The sequence below is a fragment of the Gekko japonicus genome, unplaced genomic scaffold (assembly GCF_001447785.1).
Source record: "Gekko japonicus isolate JY-2015 unplaced genomic scaffold, Gekko_japonicus_V1.1 scaffold242, whole genome shotgun sequence".
NCBI lineage: Eukaryota > Metazoa > Chordata > Lepidosauria > Squamata > Gekkonidae > Gekko > Gekko japonicus.
In genome coordinates this window covers 829,650-852,502 of record NW_015159717.1, presented here as the reverse complement: position 1 = coordinate 852,502, position 22,853 = coordinate 829,650, and the positions used below count along the sequence as shown (strand labels likewise).

At 45.2% G+C, this 22,853-nt stretch overlaps 1 protein-coding gene across 2 annotated transcripts in view; it reads left to right on the top strand.

Moving 5' to 3' along the window:
- The window catches only part of DYRK1A (dual specificity tyrosine-(Y)-phosphorylation regulated kinase 1A), a 120,860-nt gene that overhangs the window by 76,820 nt on the left and 21,187 nt on the right, over positions 1-22,853 (top strand). For both annotated transcript variants that reach the window (XM_015418958.1, XM_015418886.1), the window contains exons 3-5: positions 12,066-12,158; positions 12,502-12,690; positions 12,878-13,025. In XM_015418958.1, the coding sequence (XP_015274444.1) occupies positions 12,066-12,158; positions 12,502-12,690; positions 12,878-13,025 (430 nt within the window). The remainder of the gene's footprint in view (positions 1-12,065; positions 12,159-12,501; positions 12,691-12,877; positions 13,026-22,853) is intronic.

Here is a 22,853-nt window from a genome sequence, read left to right as displayed (position 1 = left end):
GTCCAGAGCTCCAGACCTATGCTCACAATGTAAAGATGAGTCTGGAAGTCTGCCTGAGAGTGGAAGAGCTGCAGGGGAAGGATTGAGTAACCTTCCGTCTGCGTACACCTTCTCAAGTCTCCACTTCCTAATGCTACTTTTCCATTGCAAAGCGGTAGGAATGCATTAGAAACAGTTGGATGGTAACATGTAGTTCAAACATGAGTGGAAAATCCCTGTTGAAATCTTGCTTCAGCTATTAATTCACTGGGGTTCTGTGCATATATAATTAATTCTGATTGTGTAATCATTGCCGTAAGCCATGCTTGGAACTCTGTTTCAATTCCTGGTTCAACATGGATCCTGACTAGCGGTAACCATGATTTTATATCACTGACATACTCGTGGTTAACACAAATTGTGGCAATTTACACGCCAGAAGAGGCACAGGAAAGAATGTGAACTTACAGCTCCCTTCTGATTATATAAGTATAGTTACATAATATGAAGCAGTACATCTTTCTGAAAGCTCACCCCCCTCCCCAATATAGGGAAAATAATCCTCAAAATATGTGAGGTGCTTTGAATATTCAAGGAGACCCAGATAAATTATTTTATATATCAGATTTTTCTGTTTTTCTCCACAGTCTTTAATCCATTATGATTATTGTTATTGGAGTAGCAATATTAGTTTTTGGTTGATGGAGTCTACAAAATAGCTAGTAGCAGTGTCTTACTACTTTTCCAGCTAATTCAGTGGCCTCCAAGATTTAAAGAAGCCATTGGCTGTACTGTGCTACTTCTTTTGTGGTTCAACTCTTCATACTAGAAGGTGTTCATTGTATAAGCATTCTTGACTAGGGTACTTGAAGTATTCTAAAACTGTAGTTCCCTTGAAATCATGTGCTTTTGGACTTCTTGTGCATTCTGTTAATCTTTGCATAGTTATATTCAATAGCTTTTTGTTGCCATTTTTTCTTTGTGCTTGTTTCTTTCATTCCCTTTTTGTAGATAATCTGGTGACATCTATGTGGGCATTGTTGGAAATAGGATCCTGGGCCATACACAACCTCAGTCTGATCTAGCGGGACACTTCTTAAGTTCTTTTCTTTTATCTCCCTTGCTTTCCTTTGTTTCTGAAGAAGCTGTAGTGTACAGAGCTTCTAGTCTCATGATGATAATGTCATATATGATTTGCAGTTTGAAAACTTTAAGATAATTTTCAAGTGCTAGTGGATTCTACGGTGGTTAGGTGAGCAAGACTCTTAAAGTTTTCTCTGAGTTTTTTGGTCAGTGAGTATGCTTTTAGTCACAAGATCTATTGGAAGGCATTCGAAAGGTCGTTTTATAGACATAAGGCGCCATCTGCTGGCCAAATAAATCCATATGCTTCCCCCTACGTAAGTTCAAGTTCATTGCTGATGCTAGTAAGTATAATTATTTTCCTGAGGATGGAGACAAAAACAAAACCCTTATCTTTGGAACTAGCTTAAAGTCACCAACAATGTTCCCTCTAAGCTGTGGAGTCTTGTGAGCAAAAATTCTACTTTGTGAGCTACTGGCATTAAAGTTGTGAGCGAGCGATTTGGCTGCTGCATAAATTAGTCTGCTCTGGAGCCATCCTTCCTGAGCTAAGACAAAAATGTGTGAGCTAGCTCACACTAACTCAGCTTAGAGGGAACTATGGTCACCAACCATTTCCTAATTCTTATCAGTTTACTGTGATACCAGTTTATAAAAAGCCCAGAGAACCACTTTCTATATCCAGGTAGCATCCCCTCCCCCCAAAGTTTTGTGATCATTTGGTTTGACCAACCCTACCTTTAGCTCCATCTCTGAAAGTCTCTTGCCTTGAAAACCCCACGGGGTCACTGTAAGTCAACTGTGACTTGATGGCACTTTCCACCACCAAGTTCTTATAATGAAATTGTGCACAGAGTAGGTTGTCATCAATATGCTGATGACACTGAACTACATATATTACTCTGAAAAGGTTACTCATTGCTGCTGTCTTTGCCCTGCCCACTGTCTGAATATGGTGGTCAAGTGGCTGAGGGAGGACCTCTCAAGCTGAATCTGGATAAGATGATTTGATTTGATTTATTAGACTTCTATCCCGCTCTCCCGGCCAAAGCCAGCTCAGGGCGGCTTACATAAAACATGAAGAATTTTTACAATACACATAAAATAGGATTAAGAACAACATGTATCAATTAAACAATGCTAAAACCATAATATAATAAGGTGCTAGTAGCAATACATTCGTAATTTCACAGCGGTAGTTGTTACACAGTTCGCAGTCAGGCCTTTAGTCTTCTTAGGTTATCTTAGGCAGCTGGCTATATTTAAAGATCCAGGGGGGGGCCTCTCCCTCCCAAGCTGTCAGTTCTTAGTGATGGTTAGTGGTGGCGGCGGCTCCAAAAGTCTGGTGGAAGAGCTCCGTTTTAAAATGGAGGTGATGCTGGCTGAAAGGGCCACTCTTCAAACAGGATTGTTCTTCTTACCATTAATTGTGTGCAGCTTTCATTGAAAGACCCTGTTAAGAGCTTAAGATTCTTGTTGGATCCTGATTTCTTGTTGGCTCCCTATTTGTCCATGTATTATCAGGCTATGATGTTCCACGCCAATCTAGCACCTCAAGTTTAGGTTACTGTAACATGCTCTACATGGGACTGCCCTTGAAGATGATCCAGAAGCTGCAGTAGGTGCAAAATGCAGAAGTTCATCTGTTATATGTGGTTAGCTGTGGAACTATGTCACTCCTATTCTAAGGCCCTTCACTGACTGAGTTTCCGGAGCTTTTCATTACCTGAGTTCCACATAATTGAAGAACTGTCTCTCCTGCATGTTCCCATGCAGCAGCTTTTCTGTTCCTACCAAGGTCTATTATTAGTTCCTCTGATGCCTACAGCATGTTCTGCCATGGTCCAAGCTTGGATTTTTTCTGTGGCTGTCTGTGCCTTCGGCACTGTCTCGCAGAATAGGTCAGGGATGCTCCTCTCTTCCTGGCTTTCTAGCAGTTGCTATGGAGAGATTTCGGGCAGCCTGAACCTGGATAAAGGGCTTGTTGCTTGGGCTTATTGTTTTTAGATTTGTTTTTGATGTGTTATTTTAATGTTTATTTTATTAAATGTTTTGTATTGTGTTTACATTGCTGTTACCCACCTTGAGTACTAGAATGCCTGGGAGAAGGGCTGATGAAAGAAAGAAAGAAAGAAAGAAAGAAAGAAAGAAAGAAAGAAAGAAAGAAAGAAAGAAAGAAAGAAAGAAAGAAAGAAAGAAAGAAAGAAACCTTAGTATATACAACAGATGTAAAATTTCCAGAAATTTTGAAGCCATGGGACGAAAAACCTCCCCCCCCTCCCCCGGAAATAAGTAGAAACTTGTGGGGAAATTGCAATATTTATTATTTATTTATTTATTGGATTTATATCCCGCCCTCCCCAAATGGGCTCAGGGCGGCTTACAAAAGAGGCAAATGCCATAACAAACACTTAAAACAGCATAAAAACAATGATTAAACAAAGTGCGGTGCTCTTGATGTTAACGTCTTATAGTCCAAGATGGGTTCCATTCGTCAACCTAACCTAGCGGCATACGTTCTTTGGTCATCTAGGCGTCTTCCCAGGGCCGGCTCACCTCTGGGTCTAATCCACCGGTGAAGGTGGCAGCTCGGTGGCGGCACAATGGCAGCAGCAGCTCCTATGCAAAGGCCTGGCAGAAGAGCTCCATCTTACAGGCCCTGTGGAATTGTGCCAGGTCCCGCAGGGCCCGGATCTCCTCTGGGAGACAGGAGCCGCCGCCGCCATTGTGCAATATTTCCTGTTCTGTCAAACTCTCCTAAACTTCTACTGTTTTAGCAATATAAAGCATTATTTATTTATGGACTTTAAAAGTTTAAATGTCTTTATTTTAATTTAAAAAGTTGCATGTATACATTACTTGAAAAAAGAGTTGCAAACAGCTGCAGTGAATGGTACCATAGCACACATATCTTGATTTCTGCCATATAAGAGGCAGGAAAAATAAAAGTTGATGGTAGAAAAATTCTACAGTAAGCAAACAAAAGTGTGCTGTTTGAACAGAAATGCTGTCGTATAATCACAAAAAGTAGGACTATGAGGATATTTTGATATGGGCAGCACAGTCCTGAGGACCACCAAGGTGGCTGCGTGCCAAAACATAAGCAGAACCACTGGCCTGCTTCTTATGGCATTCTGCACAGGGAAATAACACATATCCCTCTGCGGAGCAGAGAACACACAGCAAGCATGTCAGAAGAACCCCAAGGATGCCCACCCCTTCCCAACAAGGACTTGACCGAATGCAGGAGTGCCCACCCATGCTCTGAGCCACACACACACCATTGTTCTGAAAAGGTAGAAGAAGAAAGATAAGACAGGAGCCAGGCACGAACCCACAGCTCTCACATCCAATACCATAACTACTGAGCTAACAGGATAAGTTCAAAGAGTCATGCCAGCAGGCATTAGGCACTCCATCACAACCCTGACATCACCACCAGCTACAGGAAGCCAGGCATAGACAAGGGTGGATCAGTGGAAAAACACTGGGATAGCATGGCCAGAGCCCCTAGTTCAATCCCTTTATGGGGAGAGCAAGAAAAAGCCTTGGAGCTCTGAGGTTTTGCCCCCACAGACTGCAAAAGGAGCAGCTGGACAGCCCAGCCAATGGGCTGCCCTGGAGATCCATAATTTTGGCAGGGGTGCCTCTCCACAGCCCCTCAGGTACACCCATGGCAGCAGCTCCCTTGCATCCACCCTGGTTCCCTGCTCCTACACTGACAAGCTGTGTGGCTTATCAGATGCCAGTAGTGCTGTAGGAGAGTGTAGGGCCCCCCATGCCAGAGCAGCCACCCACCAATCTGTTCCCCATGCAAGCTGCACACAGCAGCCAGCAGAGTGTGTGTGTGTGGGAAGGGGGCAGGGACTGGTATGTGTCAATCTTCTGAGTCAGAACCCCCACCTTCTTGGACGTGTGAAAGGACAGTCCTAAGGGAAAGTCACAGATGGGGGGAAGAGGAAGGGAGGGCAGGGATGGGTGCAGAGCTAGTCTTATCCTCTCACAAACAGTTGTGTAACACCCCAGACTTTATTTAACAGCAAATCATGAAGAGGTCCAATGGATTATGTTGCCAAATTCCTCTGTCCAGATGGCACTTGTGCCTTTGTCATTGCTCCCAGGGGCCTTGGGGAGATAGGCTGAGCTATCCATAGCACAGCATACATATTAGTGAGGTGGATTTGCTGGCCAGAAAGCAGGAAATTCCACGAACTGGACTGGAATTGGAGACTGAGGCTAGTGGCAAGAAACTACACCAGTCATGCTCCCAGGATTCCCTGTTGAATCACCACTTGCGCAGGTGCAAAACTTAAACATGTGCCACGATGGCAAACAGCACAGATGCTGTCACAGCCATGCCTGTGGGGTGCCAGCAGGCTCTGCAGTTTCACCCGGGGGGGAGGGGGCTTCATTTGCCAGGGCATGCCTCTGAGTTGGATGCTGTAGCCATCTGACTAACATTTCTTGATCCCATGAGGAAATTCTCTCCATTGCCCCATTGCACAACACAAGGCATGGTGCTGGGTGGGCATACTTCCAAGGAAGTGCACTGCATATGTTAGGAGAGGCAGGGATGCTGGCAGTCCCATACTGGGCTGCTAACACACTCCTTTTCCAGGGACCCTCTCCCAGGCAGTCTAGGGTGCCTGGCATCTGCCCCACTGTGCTCTGTGGATCAGCTGGCCAAGCAGCCATGGGACCCATTGCCTTGTAGGATCAGGGCCCTATGCAATAGAACTGGATGGAGCAGCTGGAGAGCAAGCCCCATATGCACATACCACCAGTAGCCCTGGGTGTAGGAGACAGCATTGTTGGGGCAGTGCCCCAGGCTCTTGCTGGGGGAGTGGGGGCATAGGTCAATCCAAATCAGGAGAGGGGTCCACTCCTCAACAAGTACAAACAGGTATAGGAAAAAGCCTGCATGGTTAACAAACAAATTAATGGAAGCTGTAAAAGGTAAAAAGGATTCCTTTAAGCAGTGGAAAGCTAGTCACAGTGAGGCTGATAAAACGGAACACAGGCTATGGCAAATAAAAGGCAAGTCTGTGGTCAGGCAGGCAAAAGGAATATGAGGAGCATATAGCAAAAACGTAAAGAACAACAATAACACTTTCTTCAAATACATTAGAAGCAGGAAACCAGCCAGGGAGGCAGTGGGGCCCTTGGATGACCAAGGGGTAAAAGGAGTACTGAAGGATGATAGGGAAATGGCTGAGAAGCTAAATGCATTTTTTGCCTCTGTCTTCACTATGGAAGATGAGAAGTGCTTGCCCACTCCAGAACCGCTGATTTTGGGAGGGGTGTTGAAAGACCTGAGTCAGATTGAGGTGACGAGAGAGGAGGTCCTAAAACTGATAGACAACTTAAAAACTGATAAATCACCAGGCCCAGATGGCATACATCCGAGAGTTCTGAAAGAACTCAAATGTGAACTTGTGGATCTCCTGACAAAAATATGTAATCTTTCCTTAAAATCTGCCTCCATTCCTGAGGACTGGAAGATAGCTAATGTCACTCCCATCTTTAAAAAGGGTTCCAGAGGAGATTGGGAAAGAGAGGAGGTCCTAAAACTGATAAACAACTTAAAAACTGATAAATCACCAGGCCCAGATGGCATACATCCAAGAGTTCTGAAAGAACTCAATTGTGAACTTGTGGATCTCCTGACAAAAATATGTAATCTCTCCTTAAAATCAGCCTCCATTCCTGAGGACTGGAAGGTAGCTAATGTCACTCCCATCTTTAAAAAGGGTTCCAGAGGAGATCCGGGAAATTACAGGCCTGTCAGTCTGACGTCGATACCGGGTAAATTGGTGGAAACCATTATTAAGGAAAGAATTAGTAGGCACATAGATGAACAAAACCTATTGAGGCAGACTCAACATGGGTTCTGTAAGGGAAGATCTTGTCTCACTAACCTGTTAGTGTTCTTTGAGGGGGTGAACAAACATGTGGACAAGGGGGATCCAATAGATATTGTTTACCTTGACTTCCAGAAAGCTTTTGATAAAGTTCCTCATCAAAGGCTCCTAAGCAAGCTCAAAAATCATGGGATAAAAGGACAAGTCCTTTTATGGATCAAAAACTGGCTAATTAATAGAAAACAGAGAGTGAGTATAAATGGGCAGTTCTCCCAGTGGAGGGGTGTAAGCAGTGGGGTACCACAGGGATCAGTACTTGGTCCACTGCTTTTTAACTTGTTCATTAATGATTTGGAGATGGGAGTAAGCAGTGAAGTGGCTAAATTTGCGGATGATACGAAGTTGTTCAGGGTGGTGAAAACCAGTGAGGATTGTGAGGCACTCCAAAGGGATCTGTCAAAGTTGGGCGAGTGGGCGTCAACATGGCAAATGGGGTTCAATGTGGCCAAGTGCAAGGTGATGCACATTGGAGCCAAAAATCCTAACTATAAATACACGTTGATGGGGTCTGAACTGGCAGAGACTGATCAAGAGAGAGATCTTGGAGTTGTAGTAGATAACTCACTGAAAATGTCGAGACAGTGTGTGACTGCAATAAAGAAGGCCAATGCTATGCTGGGGATTATTAGGAAGGGTATTGTAAACAGATCAGCCAATATCATAATGCCGCTATATAAATCAATGGTGCGACCTCATTTGGAATACTGTGTGCAGTTCTGGTCACCACACCTTAAAAAGGATATTATAGCTTTGGAAAAAGTGCAGAAAAGGGCAACTCGAATGATAAAAGGGTTGGAACACTTTCCCTATGAGGAACGGTTAAGGCGCTTAGGGCTCTTTAGCTTGGAGAAACGACGACTGAGGGGTGACATGATTGAGGTTTATAAGATTATGCATGGGAAAGAGCAGGTAGAGAAAGAGGTACTTTTCTCCCTTTCTCACAATACAAGAACTCGTGGGCACTCCATGAAATTGCTGAGCGATCGGGTTAGAACGGATAAAAGGAAGTACTTCTTCACCCTGCAATGGTCCGCCCTCTCTTGAAAAAGCCATGTCTGGATCCGGCCGAATTGGCCAACTATCGTCCGGTTTCCAATTTACCCTATTTGGGCAAACATATTGAGAGGGCGGTGGCGACACAGTTACAGGGCTACCTGGATGAGGCTTCTGTCCTCGATCCCTTCCAGTCCGGCTTTCGCCCTGGCCACGGGACGGAGACGGTGCTGGTCACCTTGACGGATGACCTCCGTAGGCATCTGGATCGAGGTGGTGTGGCGTCACTGGTGTTGTTGGACCTGTCGGCTGCGTTTGATATGGTCGACCACCAGTTGCTGGCCCGCCGCCTCGCCGACGCGGGGATTCAGGGGCTTGCCCTTCAGTGGTTTGTCTCTTTTCTCCAAGGTCGGGGACAAAGGGTAGCGATTGGGGACCAGCAATCTCGAAGGCATCCCCTTGAGTGTGGGGTGCCCCAGGGAGCCGTGTCAGATTGCTCGTATCTGTGCGCCCAACCACATGCTATCTTGATCCCTGCTCCTCTTGGCTCATTAAAACGGGCTGCGAGGCGTTTTGAGGTGCCCTGCGGGAGATTGTCAACAAGTCCCTTTCGGAGGGACGGTTCCCTGGAGGACTCAAGGAAGCGATGATCTGCCCTCTCTTGAAAAAACCATCCTACACTAACACGGTGTCAAATTTGCCCTATCTGGGCAAACTGATTGAGAGGGAGGTGGCGACACAGTTACAGAGATTTCTGGAGGATGCTTCCATCCTTGACCCATTCCAGTCCGGCTTTCGCCCGGGTCATGGGACGGAGACGGTGCTGGTTGCCCTTACTGATGACCTCCGGAGGCATCTGGATCGTGGCGGTGTGGTGGCACTGTTGTTGTTAGATCTGTCGGCCGCATTTGATACGGTTGACCACCAGTTGCTAGCCCACCGCCTCCCTGACGCGGGGATTCAGGGGCTTGCCCTTCAATGGTTGGCCTCTTTTCTCCCAGGTCGAAGACAAATGGGGGCGATAGGGGATTTCAGACTGAGTCAGCTGAAACTAAACCCGGCAAAGACGGAGGTCCTAGGTCTGAGTCGGATCGGTTCGGGGCTGGGGCTCCCGGCCTTCGACGGGGCGCCTTTGGTGCCAGCGTCGGAGGTTAGACGTTTGGGTGTGCTCCTGGACTCCTCTCTAATGATGGAGGCCCAGGTAGCAGCCACTGCTAAGTCGGCGTTTTACCATCTTCGGCTGGCGCGGAAGTTGGTCCCCTTCCTCGACCGTGACAACCTGGCCACAGTGATCCATGCGACGGTCACCTCAAGGTTAGACTACTGTAACACTCTCTACATGGGGCTGCCTTTGTCGCAAATTCGGAGGCTGCAGCTAGTGCAGAATGCTGCAGCCAGGCTGTTGATGGATCTCCCTAGACGGGATCACATCCAGCCTGTGCTGAAAGCGCTGCACTGGTTGCCATTAGTGTACCAGATTCGCTTCAAAGTGCTGGTTCTTACCTTTAAAGCCCTATATGACCAGGGTCCGGCCTACCTAAGGGACCGCCTTTCCCCACATGTTCCCCCAAGGGCACTACGGTCGGGGACCCAAAATCTTCTAGATATTCCAGGCCCCAGGAACATCAAACTCGCTGTGACCAGGGCCAGGGCGTTTTCAGTGGCGGCTCCTACCTGGTGGAATGAGCTCCCAGAAGAGATCCGGGCCCTGCGGGACCTTGGGCAGTTCCGCAGGGCCTGTAAAACGGAGCTCTTCCGCCAGGCTTTCGAGTAGGAGCTGCCGCCACCATTATTCCATCAACGCTTTTTCCATCACCACACCCTTACCACCGCTGGTGCGGGTATCATCGGGGGTGCGAGACGTACCTGGTGGATGACAGGGTTGTGGGGACATATACGGTTGTTGTATTGTTTTAACATCTGTAGAACACCATCTTGATCTTATGAATTGGAGTGAGTAGTAGAGCACCGATATTTTATTAATTGTATTATATTGTATATTGTATTGTATTTTTATACTGTTCTTATTGTTTTATCAGGCATTTTATGCCCTTGTTAGCCGCCCTGAGCCTCCAGGGAGGGCGGGATACAAATCTAAAGAATAAATAAATAAATAATGCGCTGTGGAGAAGGAGGCCCAAAGAAGAGATTTTGGGGGTGTACTCAAATATAGGCACCCTTCGAGTGCACACCTTGATGGCCATGTGCTTGGATGGATATAAATATTGTGACACAATGTGGACCAAAGCCTTGAGGGGCTTGTCTCAGGTGAAGACAAAAGGCTGCCTGGACTAATAAGGGGTTCCAGGGGGTGTGCCGCCAGGAGGAGCAAAACCTAGGTGTGACCAATGAGGTTTCAGAGGGGGCAGAGTCTGGATTCACAATAGCATTGATGGGATTAGCCAAGTGCTGGATGGCTCTACTGGAGCTGGCTGAATGGGTTTGATGACCATTGATGGTCCTGCCCAGGCAGGTTGAATAGGTTCCCAGGTTTACACAAAAGGTGGAAAATAGGTCCCTGATTGGCATCAGGAAGGATCACTAAACATTTGAATGATTGGTTTATCTCACTATCCTGAGGGATGGCTCAGGAAGGACAGTTGTGGAGCCAAAGGATTTCCACAAACACATAGGTAATCACACAATAGGGTTAGGTGAAGTTCTGGAGGCAGAAGGGCTGTTTGCCAGGTGGCCTCTGAATAGCTTTAGAAATGCAGATACGTACCTGGTGGGATTCGGCATTGTTTCATATGCATACCTTGTTGGGTGGAGGGGGAAGGCTGGAGATTGCTTTGAGGGCTGCCTTGTGCAACCTGAAAATTGAGACCCTTTTCTAGAGCTGTGGCTAGCTTTGTGTTTCAGGCCAAGACTGCCTTCTTTGGCCTGAGTTTGTGGGTCCCTGGTTCGGGTTAGAAGTGGGGTGCCCTGTTATTTAGGGCCACCTGCGAGTAAGGCAGCGCCTCTGGGCTACAGAACCACCTGCCAACCACAAGCTCTAGGAGGCACTCGCCTTGCCCACTTTCCTGGAACCTTAGGACTGCATCACATCAGGGAACGGTGCTCAGAGGAGCCACAAGAAGCATGCCAAAGATCCACATGTGGTTCCAAAGCCACTGAAAAGAGTGTCACAGGTATAGGTCTTCAGTGAGGCTACATAGGTGTAACTAATATGGAAGTTACAGGGTTTTGCAGTATTTGTCATTCTTGTTTGCCAAGCCAAAGTAAAAGATTTGTCTGATGTTGAGCTTTGTTAGCTTGCTTGTTAAAGAGTTTTTATTATTTTTGAGCTCTGACATGCTTAATGTGAGGTACTAAATACAGAACCCAGTTAAATAGTATACCGAAAAATTATTTCAAGACTAATATATGTATAAACTATTTTAAGGGGAGAACTGTTCATCCATGGAGTCCCATCCCTGCTATCTGAAGTGGCACAATCCAGGAAAGACTGTCTAATACCGGTGAATGTATAAACTGGTGTATATGTTCAGGAAAAAAATTACACGAGGCCTTCTAAAAAACAAAAATGTGATCTGATGTTTTTAACAAAACAGCCTGTTCCCATTTAATGCAGAATGTAAGAAAAAAATGGTCTAATTTCTATTGAATAAAATATACCCTTGTTAATGATGTATGTGTAAAATAATTCACTGTTTGGACTTCAGTGTTACCTGTGTTTGCTCCTGGTGGCAGTCACTTCCATCAGAAGAAGAGGGAAGCAATTTTTGCTAATGTCCCCTTCTTTCATTGCAGACCCTTTGCACCCACCCCCATGTTGTTCCCACCAGCCCCTGGGAGTAGGATTTGAAGAGGCGTAGCTAGCTGTAGCAGGATGGGAGAAGTTGGAAAGTTCCCTTCCATGAGTAGGATCAGAGCCTATGCCTTTGAATAAATTGATGTTAGTAACATTACCAGTAATGTTTTATCATTTAAAACAAGTCACTTGAAAGCCTGAAAAAGTCTGTTCATTCTTTTAAAAGGGCATAACCTTTTGGAGATGGTGTGATCCATTTAGGTAGTTTAATATGCTAGTCTACCCCCCTACCCATCTGTTTAAAATAATGCTTGATATTGCCTTTTTTCCAACAGAGGCGGATGCCCCAAACGTTCCGTGATCCTGCAACTGCTCCTTTGAGGAAACTGTCTGTGGATTTGATCAAAACATACAAACATATTAATGAGGTAAAGTCTTCATTTTTAATTAGTACATAAATGATTTTACATTGTTCTTTATTTAAATAGGTTTCTGGAACGTTTTTCTAATGCCCTAAAAATCAATTGGAATCTGACCTTGCATGTTTACTTTGAATTATATCTCTAAACCTACAGCAGATAAATTCAGTTTCATTGTGTGAATTCAGTAGTGTTTGATGTCCATTGCTTTTCCATAGTAAACACCTTTTCCCCTCTGTGGTCCTCGATTTGGTGGGGGGGAAATGCTGTAAAACAAAAACATAATTGTGGGAGAATAAGTGAACATTGTAATTGTTTCAAATTGGCTTTACACTGTTATTATGCTACTTAGGTTTACTATGCAAAAAAGAAGCGACGACACCAACAGGGTCAAGGAGATGATTCTAGTCACAAAAAGGAGCGAAAGGTTTACAACGATGGATATGATGATGATAACTATGACTACATTGTGAAAAATGGGGAAAAGTGGATGGATCGTTATGAAATTGACTCTCTAATAGGCAAAGGTTCCTTTGGACAGGTAATGAATTCCAGTTTGAAAAATCATCATTACTTATAAGCAGCACAAACAAGCAACACATTTGGTTCATTGTTCAGAGTGCACCTCTCAGTTAATTTTCTTTTATTTAGATATTATTTTGAGATATTTAGATCTTAATGTGTAAATGTGAGAAAATGTTTTATTAGTATTGTTTTTTATTATACAGGTTGTAAAGGCATATGATCGTGTGGAACAGGAGTGGGTGGCTATTAAAATTATAAAGAACAAGAAGGCTTTCCTAAATCAAGCCCAGATTGAAGTGCGGCTTCTTGAGCTTATGAACAAACATGATACAGAAATGAAGTATTATATAGGTACTAAAAGTATTTTTTCTGTGATTCAATGTTGAATATGGAGAATTGGCTGGGGGGAACTCACCTTTTTCTATAAATAAGTGTTGCGTATTTATCATAATGCTAAAGAACTGTATTATTCTCATTTTAAGAACAGTAGTTGGGTTCAGTTCTTCAGTTTCAAAGAAACTACTTTAATGTTAATATGCACTTTGTGTCTGAGCAAGGAAAAACTATTAAAGAGGCCTAACATCATTTTCCCCACAATTTCCTGGACTTTTGTTGCCTTATGTATTTGACTAGGTCTTTTTTCTTTCTTTCTGTTTTTGGAATGACAGTCTGTAGATAGAAAATCTGTGAAAGTGTTCTAACTGCTTTTAATAATTCAAGGCAGATAAACTTCAGAGGATTGTGGCAGTGGTGAAATGTGTCATCAAGTCACAGCTGACTTATGGCAGCCCTGTAGGGGTTTCAAGGCAAGAGACATTCAGAGGTGGTTTGTCATTATCTGCCTTCAAGTCACGGCCCTGGTATTCCTTGGATGTCTCCCATCCAAATACTAGCCAGGGCTGACCCTGCTTAGCTGCTGAGATCTGATGAGATTGGGCTAGCCTGGGCTATCCAGGTCTGGGCCAGAGGATTGTAGCAGTTTTATCTAGAATACCATCTCAGTTGATTGCAGGTAAATTGTGGATGATATCCAAGTTTTATGCCAACTCTAACAGTGATCTTACTTTATCAGTGAAGACCCTGGTAGGTTTGTAACCCCCAACTGTTTAGCAAATTGTTCATATTCAGAGGCAGCAAACCTCTGAAACCCAGTACTAGGAGGCAACATCAGGGGAGGGCCTTGGCAGGTATGTCTGGTCTGTTGGTCCTCCAGGGCAACTGGTTGGCCACTGTGTGAAACAGGATGCTGAACTAGAAGAACCATTGTTCTGGTCTACCAGTGTTCTTATGTTCTTAAGTCCATGAGTGTGCTTGCTCATCCTAATAATATTTCCAAATGAGATGTAGCTTGGTATGTTTATGTTTACATTAGAGTTATGTTCCCTTGTTAGCAATCTTGCTTTGGCACTTTAAGTATATTATTACTTAAAGCAGAGCAGGTAATGAAAGGTATATATTATTACTTAAAGCAGAGCAGGTAATGAAAGGTGGGCACTTCTGTGGCTCTTTCCACATCAACACTATTTTATTATCTGTTTCATTCAGTTAGCTCCTCTCTACTTTAAAGATGACAGTGGCTGGTACAATCTACCTTGATTTGTAGTGCGGTGCTCTGCTGGTATCACCTTTGAACAAGTTGTGCTTATATAAATTTTGGAGGCTACTAATGATTGGCTTTATGTAATTTCTGTGATTTTTATCTATAACCAAAGCTTGGCTTTATCGAAATTCGGAGTTAGGTACATTGCAGCTTTCCCCGTCTAAGTGGCTGGCAGCTGAATTTATTCACTAAGCAGAACCAATAGGGATAACGTTGCAAGCAAAATAGTGTGCTGCTCGATTTCACTATCCACTATACTTATGAGTTTCTCAGCAACATATGTCTTACACAACTGCCCACCTCAACTCTGTGAAGCAATACTTAATGGTAATAGAATTGATATTAGCGTACTTATTTAGTATAGTACTGAAATGATATCCTAAGTGTTAAGCCCAATCCCTTAATGTGCACATGTACATGCATGCATAGACACAAAGAGTGTAAAGTTTAGGGGGTTTAAAGATAAAATTGATGACCTAGGAGGAATCTCTCGCTTTCGCTCATATATTCATTATACTTCTGCCAAAACGTTTGGTGTAGCATGCTGGTGTTTTCTCTTTTTCAGTTCAAAGCAGCCATATGAAATAGGTTTGGTTGAAAAACAATGACTAGCTGAAAGTGTAAACTTAATGGCTGAAAAGGGATTTGAATATGAGTCTTCCCAGTACAATGCTGTGCTGGCTTTTGTGATTCTGAGGAGTTCCATATTCAGATATGACCAAATTGCCCTATGCAGTATGCACCATTTAATTTTTCAGCAGTTTGGCATAGCAGAAGATGAATTAGAATTTCTGGTTACAAAGTCACTCACTCTTGTCCCCCATGCAGTTAATGCCTTACACTTCCAGTAAACATGCTGCTTTTGAGTGAGAAACTGTGCATCTGGTCATTCATGGTGAATGAGGGGAATGAAAACAAAAACAGTTTCTTTGGATTTTTGCAGGAAAAGAAAGAAGAGAACACATTCCTCTATTTTCCATGATGGAAAGGAGGTCTGGCTGCATACTTGCTCACTCTCACTCACTTTCCCCCCCAATAGGAGGCAGTAGAGTAGTGTGGGAGTGCTGTCACTTTCTGTAAAAGCCCAGCTCCCAGGAATATAACCATCCCTTCTTCCACAGAAATATGGGGCCAGAAGAGGGTGATTTCTCGCTGTTCCCCTTAAGCTTTTACAGATGGCAGTAGGAACACTGAGGTAGTGCTTGTGCCTTTTGCAAATCCCCAGTGCCATAGGCAAACCTGCCTCATTTCCTAGAGTCTCCTGCACATGCCACCGGACCAGAGAAAAGGAAACATAAGAACATAAGAACATAAGAGATGCCAATGTTGGATCAGGCCAAAGGCCCATCCAGTCCAACACTCTGTAGCACACAGTGGCCAGAAATACCAGTGCCATCAGGAGGTCCACCAGTGGGGCCAGGACATTAGAAGCCATCCCACTGTTGACGTCTGTGACCACCAATCCAAAATTTGTGGACACCTGGTTGCTAGAAATAAATCCCAGAGATATTTTGTTCCCCAAAGGCCCCATAAAAAGATATGGAGAAGACTGGAATGTATCTTGAGATTTCTTAGCTTTATCACCTGAAATACTGACTAAAAGGTGCTCTTGATGACTTTCACAGGAGTCTTACAAAAATCCTTTAAACATTTATTTTCTCAACCTTTGCAGAAGACAACATAGTTCTTAATAGTTGGGCTTAGAGATGGGCTCCAGGAGGTTCAGCAGTGTTCCTGGAGTTCATAAACAAAATGGACCAGTGTTAGAAGTAGATAAATAGCCAGCCTGAGGAGCATCCTGCAGACTATTCCCACTGTTTTAAATCTAGATATGAAAATGCTTGCATCTCTTATGTCAAGTAGATTCCAGTGAAACTTCAGTCATGTGAGGTTAGTGCAGACTGACATCTTGCTCAGGTAAATCTTTATGTAAGTACTTTGCTGGAGGAGAACATAGTTTTACACTAATCACATAGATTTATAGAAAATAATAATCCATTTGTAAAGTAATTGATTATAATGACCTTGAGATTTCGCAAAATCTTCTGGAAGGTCAAAAATGCCCTTTATAGAGTGTTCCAGACCACATGTACAAATACTGTTAACTTTACATTCTCCAAAGACAGGGTATCCTGTCTCTGTATTATCTCTATTGTTTGATTGAACCACTCTGAATATGGAATAGTTTAGTGTAATCCAAATAATGGTGCTCAACATACCAAATATGTCTTGCTTATGGCAGTTAATGAACTGCTTCACTTTGAGACCATGTCACATTTCAGTACATGTACTTCCCTGTCAAGATATCCATATTCCTTTTTAAAGTGAAGATATGAAAAAATAATACTGGTATTTCTGATAACATTAATATGGGATATAAAGTGCAGTCAATGCCAGCTACTTTACTGATAGTCTTCATTTCCCACTTGTAAATGTAATTCCTGTTTGCAGTTAGGGACATTTAAGCAATGACAATAGTCAACTTCTCTGAGGGCATAGTTATAATAAATGTATATTTTATTGTTTATTGTATACAATATACAATAAATGTATACAATATTAAATAATTAAAAGAAGACAAAAATTAATATCTCCAGCTGCAACATTTTCAAGCAGTTTGGGACCTGAGCCAATTAACTCAGCAGCATGGGAATGACTAGTGCAAATTGCAAATATCTTTTACATAGGCAGGGGTCATTTAGAAGAAGAAGAAGAAGAAGAGGTACATGAGCTCATTAGCATAACTCATTTGCATATGCCAGACCCCCTGAAATCACCGGAAGTGTGTCATAAGGCACCACCCACCGCTCAGGCTCCACCCCAAAAATCTCCAGATATTTCCCAACTTAGATTCAAACCTGGGTCTCTCAAATCCTTATCTGGAACACTAACCACTACACAACACTTCATGAGGCAGTGGCTGTTGAGCAGTAGCAAGCAGGTGGGCCTGCATGAGTTATACAAGTTTAGACATTTACGAACACTGAGATGTAATGCTAGTGAACATAGGTATTGCAAGTGTTCACTGGCATATATGACAAGCCTGGACATTCACCAAACTTCCCACTGGCTATGTTTCTGCTTGCTGGACATATGTTGGTAAGTACTAACATTCACCAACTGCATTTGGGACTAAGTTAGAGTCCAGGGGCACCTTTAAGACCAACAAAGTTCCATTCAAAGCACGAGCCCTCGTGTCCATCTCCCCAGACACACTGAAATGGAAGCCAACAGTTCACATATACAGAGGCATCTGTCTATATATGCGAACTGTTAACCTCCATCCCAATGCATTCGAGGAAGTGTGTGTGCACATCTGGGCCTCTGAATGTTCCCCCCAAATTCCAACCATCTGACAACACATTTTTCCCCTTGCTTGCTACCTTTTGCTTAAAACAATAAAAAGAATGCAATTTTCATTAATTTCTAAAGCATCAACACAGCAAAGGACAGAGGGGGAAAGCCTTGCCTATCCACCACAGACACAAGATGTGCAAGTTGAGAATGGATTATTTTACTGTTTCCACTTGTGGCCACCTGGAGTAGGAGACTGGAGAGGCAGCATATATAGAAGGTTCCTAAATAAAGAAGGCATGGATGTGTCCCCAGGTTCCTTTGCTCCAGAGGTCCAGCAGGATGTTTGGTTTGTCTGGCCCCCTCAGGACTTCTCCAACTGCTCAAACCTTCTTTGGGACAGGAGGCCCCTTCTGGAGTTGCACAGCCCTTATCCTGAAGGGAGGTGTCATGCCAATGCCTCTGCTTTCCCACTGGGGCAGTGCTGCTCCCCCTTCTCCTGCCTTCACTACTGTCCCCTACTGCCCTGGCTTCACTCAGGCTCCACCAACTGAGAACTGGCTCCAAGTGACTCCCCCACAACTGCCCCACTCACCTGTCCATACAGCCTAGCACGGGAGGAGAATGACGATGGCGCAAGTTGGGTGGGCCTAGCAGCAGGAGAGAGAGCGAGAGCAGGGAGCGCCCAGCCCAGCAGCCCACCGAGCCGAGAGCCGGACCAGCCCCAGGAAGCCAGGCCGGGCCAGGTGAGCGCCCAGCCAGACGGCTTTCCTCTCCCCACCGCAGGGCTGCCTCCCCGGCCCCCTCGCCCAGCCACTTCACCAGTGGTCCCCGGATGAGTCAGCCAGCTAGCCAACCAGCCCGCCCACTCATCTGTGCCCAGCCTGCGTCTCCACAGCGGGGCCTGCTGTAGTGGTGGGGGCCGGGTGAGTCCTGCTGCCAGAGGCCCGACAGGGGCACATGCAGCAGCAGGAGGCGCCTCCTGGACGGCTGGCAAAAGGGGCAGGGGAGGCTGGCGAGAGCAGCCATGGTGCCCGGCGAGGGAGGGCGGGTAGAGAAAGAGGGTGGGTGGCTGCTACAGCAGGGACCAGCAGATGGAGTGACATGCACGCCCGCTAGGCTGGGGCTTGCCTGGCCCGCCTCCAGCACCCAGGGGCGCACACACCACTCAACCCTGCCCACCCTGCCTTGGCAGCTGGCCCTCTGAGATCCTTGTGGAGTTTCGGGGCGAGGAGGAGGGAAGTGGCAGGCGAGGGCACGGGACCTGTTGCTGAGCTGAGCGGGGGGGGGGCGCCTTCCATCACTGCTGCCAGAGCGGTGCTCCACCTCGCTCCGGCTCAAAATGACCCCTGCATATATAGGACATTAATGCGCTCACAGGCAAAGCTAGGCTGCATGGTTTGCAACTGGTGTTATTAGAGAAGGCATGGACAAATATCTGGGAGGATTTGAGCCTATTTGTTGCCCCTGTGTGCTACCACTGGGTTAATTGAACTGCAAGGGAACAGAACTTTTAATATTCCTGGCAGACCAAATATATCAGTAGTATCTCACACAAAAAACTCATTTAGCATATACTTGTGGCAGCAAAGTGGATGATTGCTAAAAACTGGACAGGAAGCAACTGCCAAATGCACATGAAGGGGCAAAAAAGAGACATGTTCTGACAGCATAGTCTTCTTCAATTAGAGAGATGATTTTGTGGCATGTTGACCACATGACAGCATTTGTATATTTTGGACTCAGAGTAAATAGGAGCTAGGCTTTTACTATTGTAAACAAAGATGAGGTAATTTAAAGGTCTTCTTTGTAGTCTCTGTGCATCACACCTATGGGAATAGGGTGTCTGTGCCAATCCTGATTGGTAACCTACCAAACTGGAAAGGATTTTAGCACCCTTTTCCCAGTGTGATGCGCAGGAGCCTGACCACGCATGCTCACTGGGACAGGCATGGTCAGTTCTTGTCTGACTGCCATGCTATTCGGTTGATCTCCAGCACCACAGTTGATTAACTTACCTTTTTTTTTCCTTTTACTGATTTCTCTTCAATTTTTTGTCGACCTTTTGTTTTTTAAAAAAAGGACTGAAAGAGGAGTGAGTAAACCCCTCTGGGACTTCAATCCACCTGGGTCACCCCTTCCCTCCATCTCCCCTCCATATCCCCTAGCTTATGGGAAACATTGGGGCTTTTTCAGGCTCTGAACAAAGTGCGGGAGTAAAAGTCCACTACCTGACAGACACTCCCTCTGCTTGCTGTGCCTCAGCAAAACTCATTGAACTGAGTCATGCCCCCATTGCACTAAATTCTCAAAACAAATGAGAAAGAATCAAGCACTACTTGAATTGACTCTTTCTTCTGCCCCAGTAGCTTTGACTACATCATCTCAGGTCAGTACTTTGGGCCAATCGTCAACGTCAATTGACCAGTCGACATCAGGAGAACCCTGGTCTCACCGCCAGACCTATTCCAACACCGCCTGCCCGGTGAAGTGCTCGGGCTCAACTTCCAAGTTGGAGTTCTCCATTTTTGCCAAGAAATGCAGGGAGGCCAAGGGTCTGAAGGTAGGCAAAACTAAAAAACACAAGAAGGGCTCAGAAACTTTGGAGCTCACAGCATGACTCCTCCCGACCTGGGAAGTCTACCTCTCCAAAACGCCTTCCGCTGGAGCAGACACATTCCTCGACAGTACCGCCTGTTAAATTACTGTTATCCCTGATTTGTCGGCTGAGCCCTCTGGTATCGAGATTGCCCCCGACACAACTCATTCAATTTTCTGATTTGGAGCACGAGGAGATTTACCCAAAGCAGCAACAGCCCTTCTTCAAACCATGCTACTGTATCTACATCTCAACATCACTGCGCGGGAGACAGGCATCATCAGACCTCTCGAGGATGGGATGATTCTCCTCAGCATCGAGCCTCCCCCGACCATGATTGTGATTGATTTCAGACTTTCCAACTACCGCCACCACCTCCCATTGCCTGGGACCAGCGTCAATAGCAATATCTCTATGGAGCGTACCCTTTACAGTCCACCTTACCTTGGCTCCCACCTTGAGCACCATAGGAATAGGACCAGTGCTCCAGGATCTCCCATCGATCTCAAGCCTCTCACCAACCCACCCACCACACAGCTTCAGCGACCATTTCTAAACCACCGGCTTCAACTGATTGATCTCAAGGGAGCTATTCTGGCCACTCAACAGAGTGCATTGAACAGTCTGCCTTGACCACATCTCGGGTCTCGCCTCCAACACTCACTCTGGAAGGTCTACTGACTCCCCTCCCCCCCCCCATTTGGGACATCAACAATTCTGTTAGTGCCTCTGAAGGCGAATCTGATCGGGAAGATTTGGGCCAACTAACATCAAACACTGATCCGTCTCCTGCACCGTAAGTGACAGATGACCTCCTGATCTCCCCCTCTGAACATCTCAAGTCATATGGAGAATTGATTAAACACATGACCCATAACTTCGCCTTATCTACTGTTCAGCCTCAACCCACTGTCACATACACTATGTTTGATATTATCCAATTGGACACCTCTACCACCATCACACTGCCAATAACAGCAGTCTCATCTCGACGACTCAACCATATTTATTGGATTTAGGAGGCCAGTGCTGAGTTTCTGTTTTCTCACCTCTAACTGAACTCCATCATTGTCTCCTCCTCATCCAAGGCCTGTCAGACTCACTCGACACCAACAGACAAGGAAAGGAAGAAGCTGGATGCCCTCGGTAGGAAGTTTTATTCCACGGGAGCCTTTGGTATTAAAGCCACCAACTACACTGCCTGCGTGGGTAGATACCAATATGTCCTATGGGAACAACTTTCTGATACTATTGCCACTCTCCCAGAAGACAAACGTTCAGCTGCCAGACATATACAAAAAAGGGGAATGCTCCGGGTGAAACAACAAATAACTCCTCAAAGCACATCTTGGGCATCTTCACAAAAACTTTTACATCAGCTACATCACACGTGGCTCTGCTCCACATCTCTACAGCAAGACACTAGATCATACATGGAAGACTTACTTTTTGATGGTGACGGTCTCTTCAGTTCAACAGCAGACACAGTCCTGCAAGAGATGGACGAGAGCATCAAAACTTCTTGTAATTTAGGAGTGTCATCGTCATCCCATTCTTCCAAAAACAAATCCTGGACCAAGTCTTGGTCCAAACATCCATTCAACAGATATTCATCCCATATCAAGCCAGACTTCGTCTAAACCATCTTATGGCACAAAATCCAAGTTCTCTGCCTCCTCTTCACAATCTACTAGATCCAAGGGCTCTAGGACATCCAAACAGAGTCTTTGACTCTATAATCTCCCCCTCAACCTCCGTCCTCCACCATCACCCTCCTCCTCACCCACCTGCCTATACATTTACGTACCAGCCTGGAGGCAGATCCCATTGGATAGGTGGGTCCTTTTGATTGTCTCTGAAGGCTATGTGATAGAAATCATTCAGACACTGTCCACTCTGGGTTTGGTCACCACTCCACTGTTGGACAATCTGCTAGAAGAAGCACAGACCTTACTCAGCAAACAGGCCATAGAACCTGTGCCTCATGCCCACAGAGGTCATGGGTTTCACTCCCATTACTTCATGGTCCCAAAGGAGGACAGAGGCCTACGTTCCATCATGGACCTTCAAGCTCCGAAAACATTCATTGCATACAGGAAGTTCCGCATGACCTCTCTGCAAAACATTCTCCCACTCCTCAAGAAAGGGGATTGGATGGCCACCTTGGACTTAAAGGATGCATATTTTCATATCAATATCCGTTCATGCCACAGGAAATACCTTCACTTTGCCACTATCAATACAAGGTTCTTCCCTTTGGGATCTCAACAGCTCCTAGGGTATTCACCAAGACCAAGGTGGTCCTTGCGGCCCATCACCTACAGGAAATAACCCCACCCCCCTACATAAACAATTGGTTGTTAGTGGCAGGGTCCAGAGAATGCCTCCTCCATGACATTAAAGACCACACTGACTCTCCTCAGAGAATTAGGCCTCTGTGTAAATCTTAAAAAATCCAACCTAGTTCCAGAAAGCTTTTGATAAAGTTCCTCATCAAAGGCTCCTAAGTCGAGATGTAAAATTTCCAGAAATTTTGAAGCTCGGAAAAAAAACCCGTTTCCCCCCCCCTGCTTTTTTCCGGGGGGAAATGGAAATGTTCAGAAAAATTGAAAAAAATGCTACATTAGCACTTCTTTTTTCTTTTCCAGATTGAAAGACATTCTGTTACTTTAGGAACATAAAATAT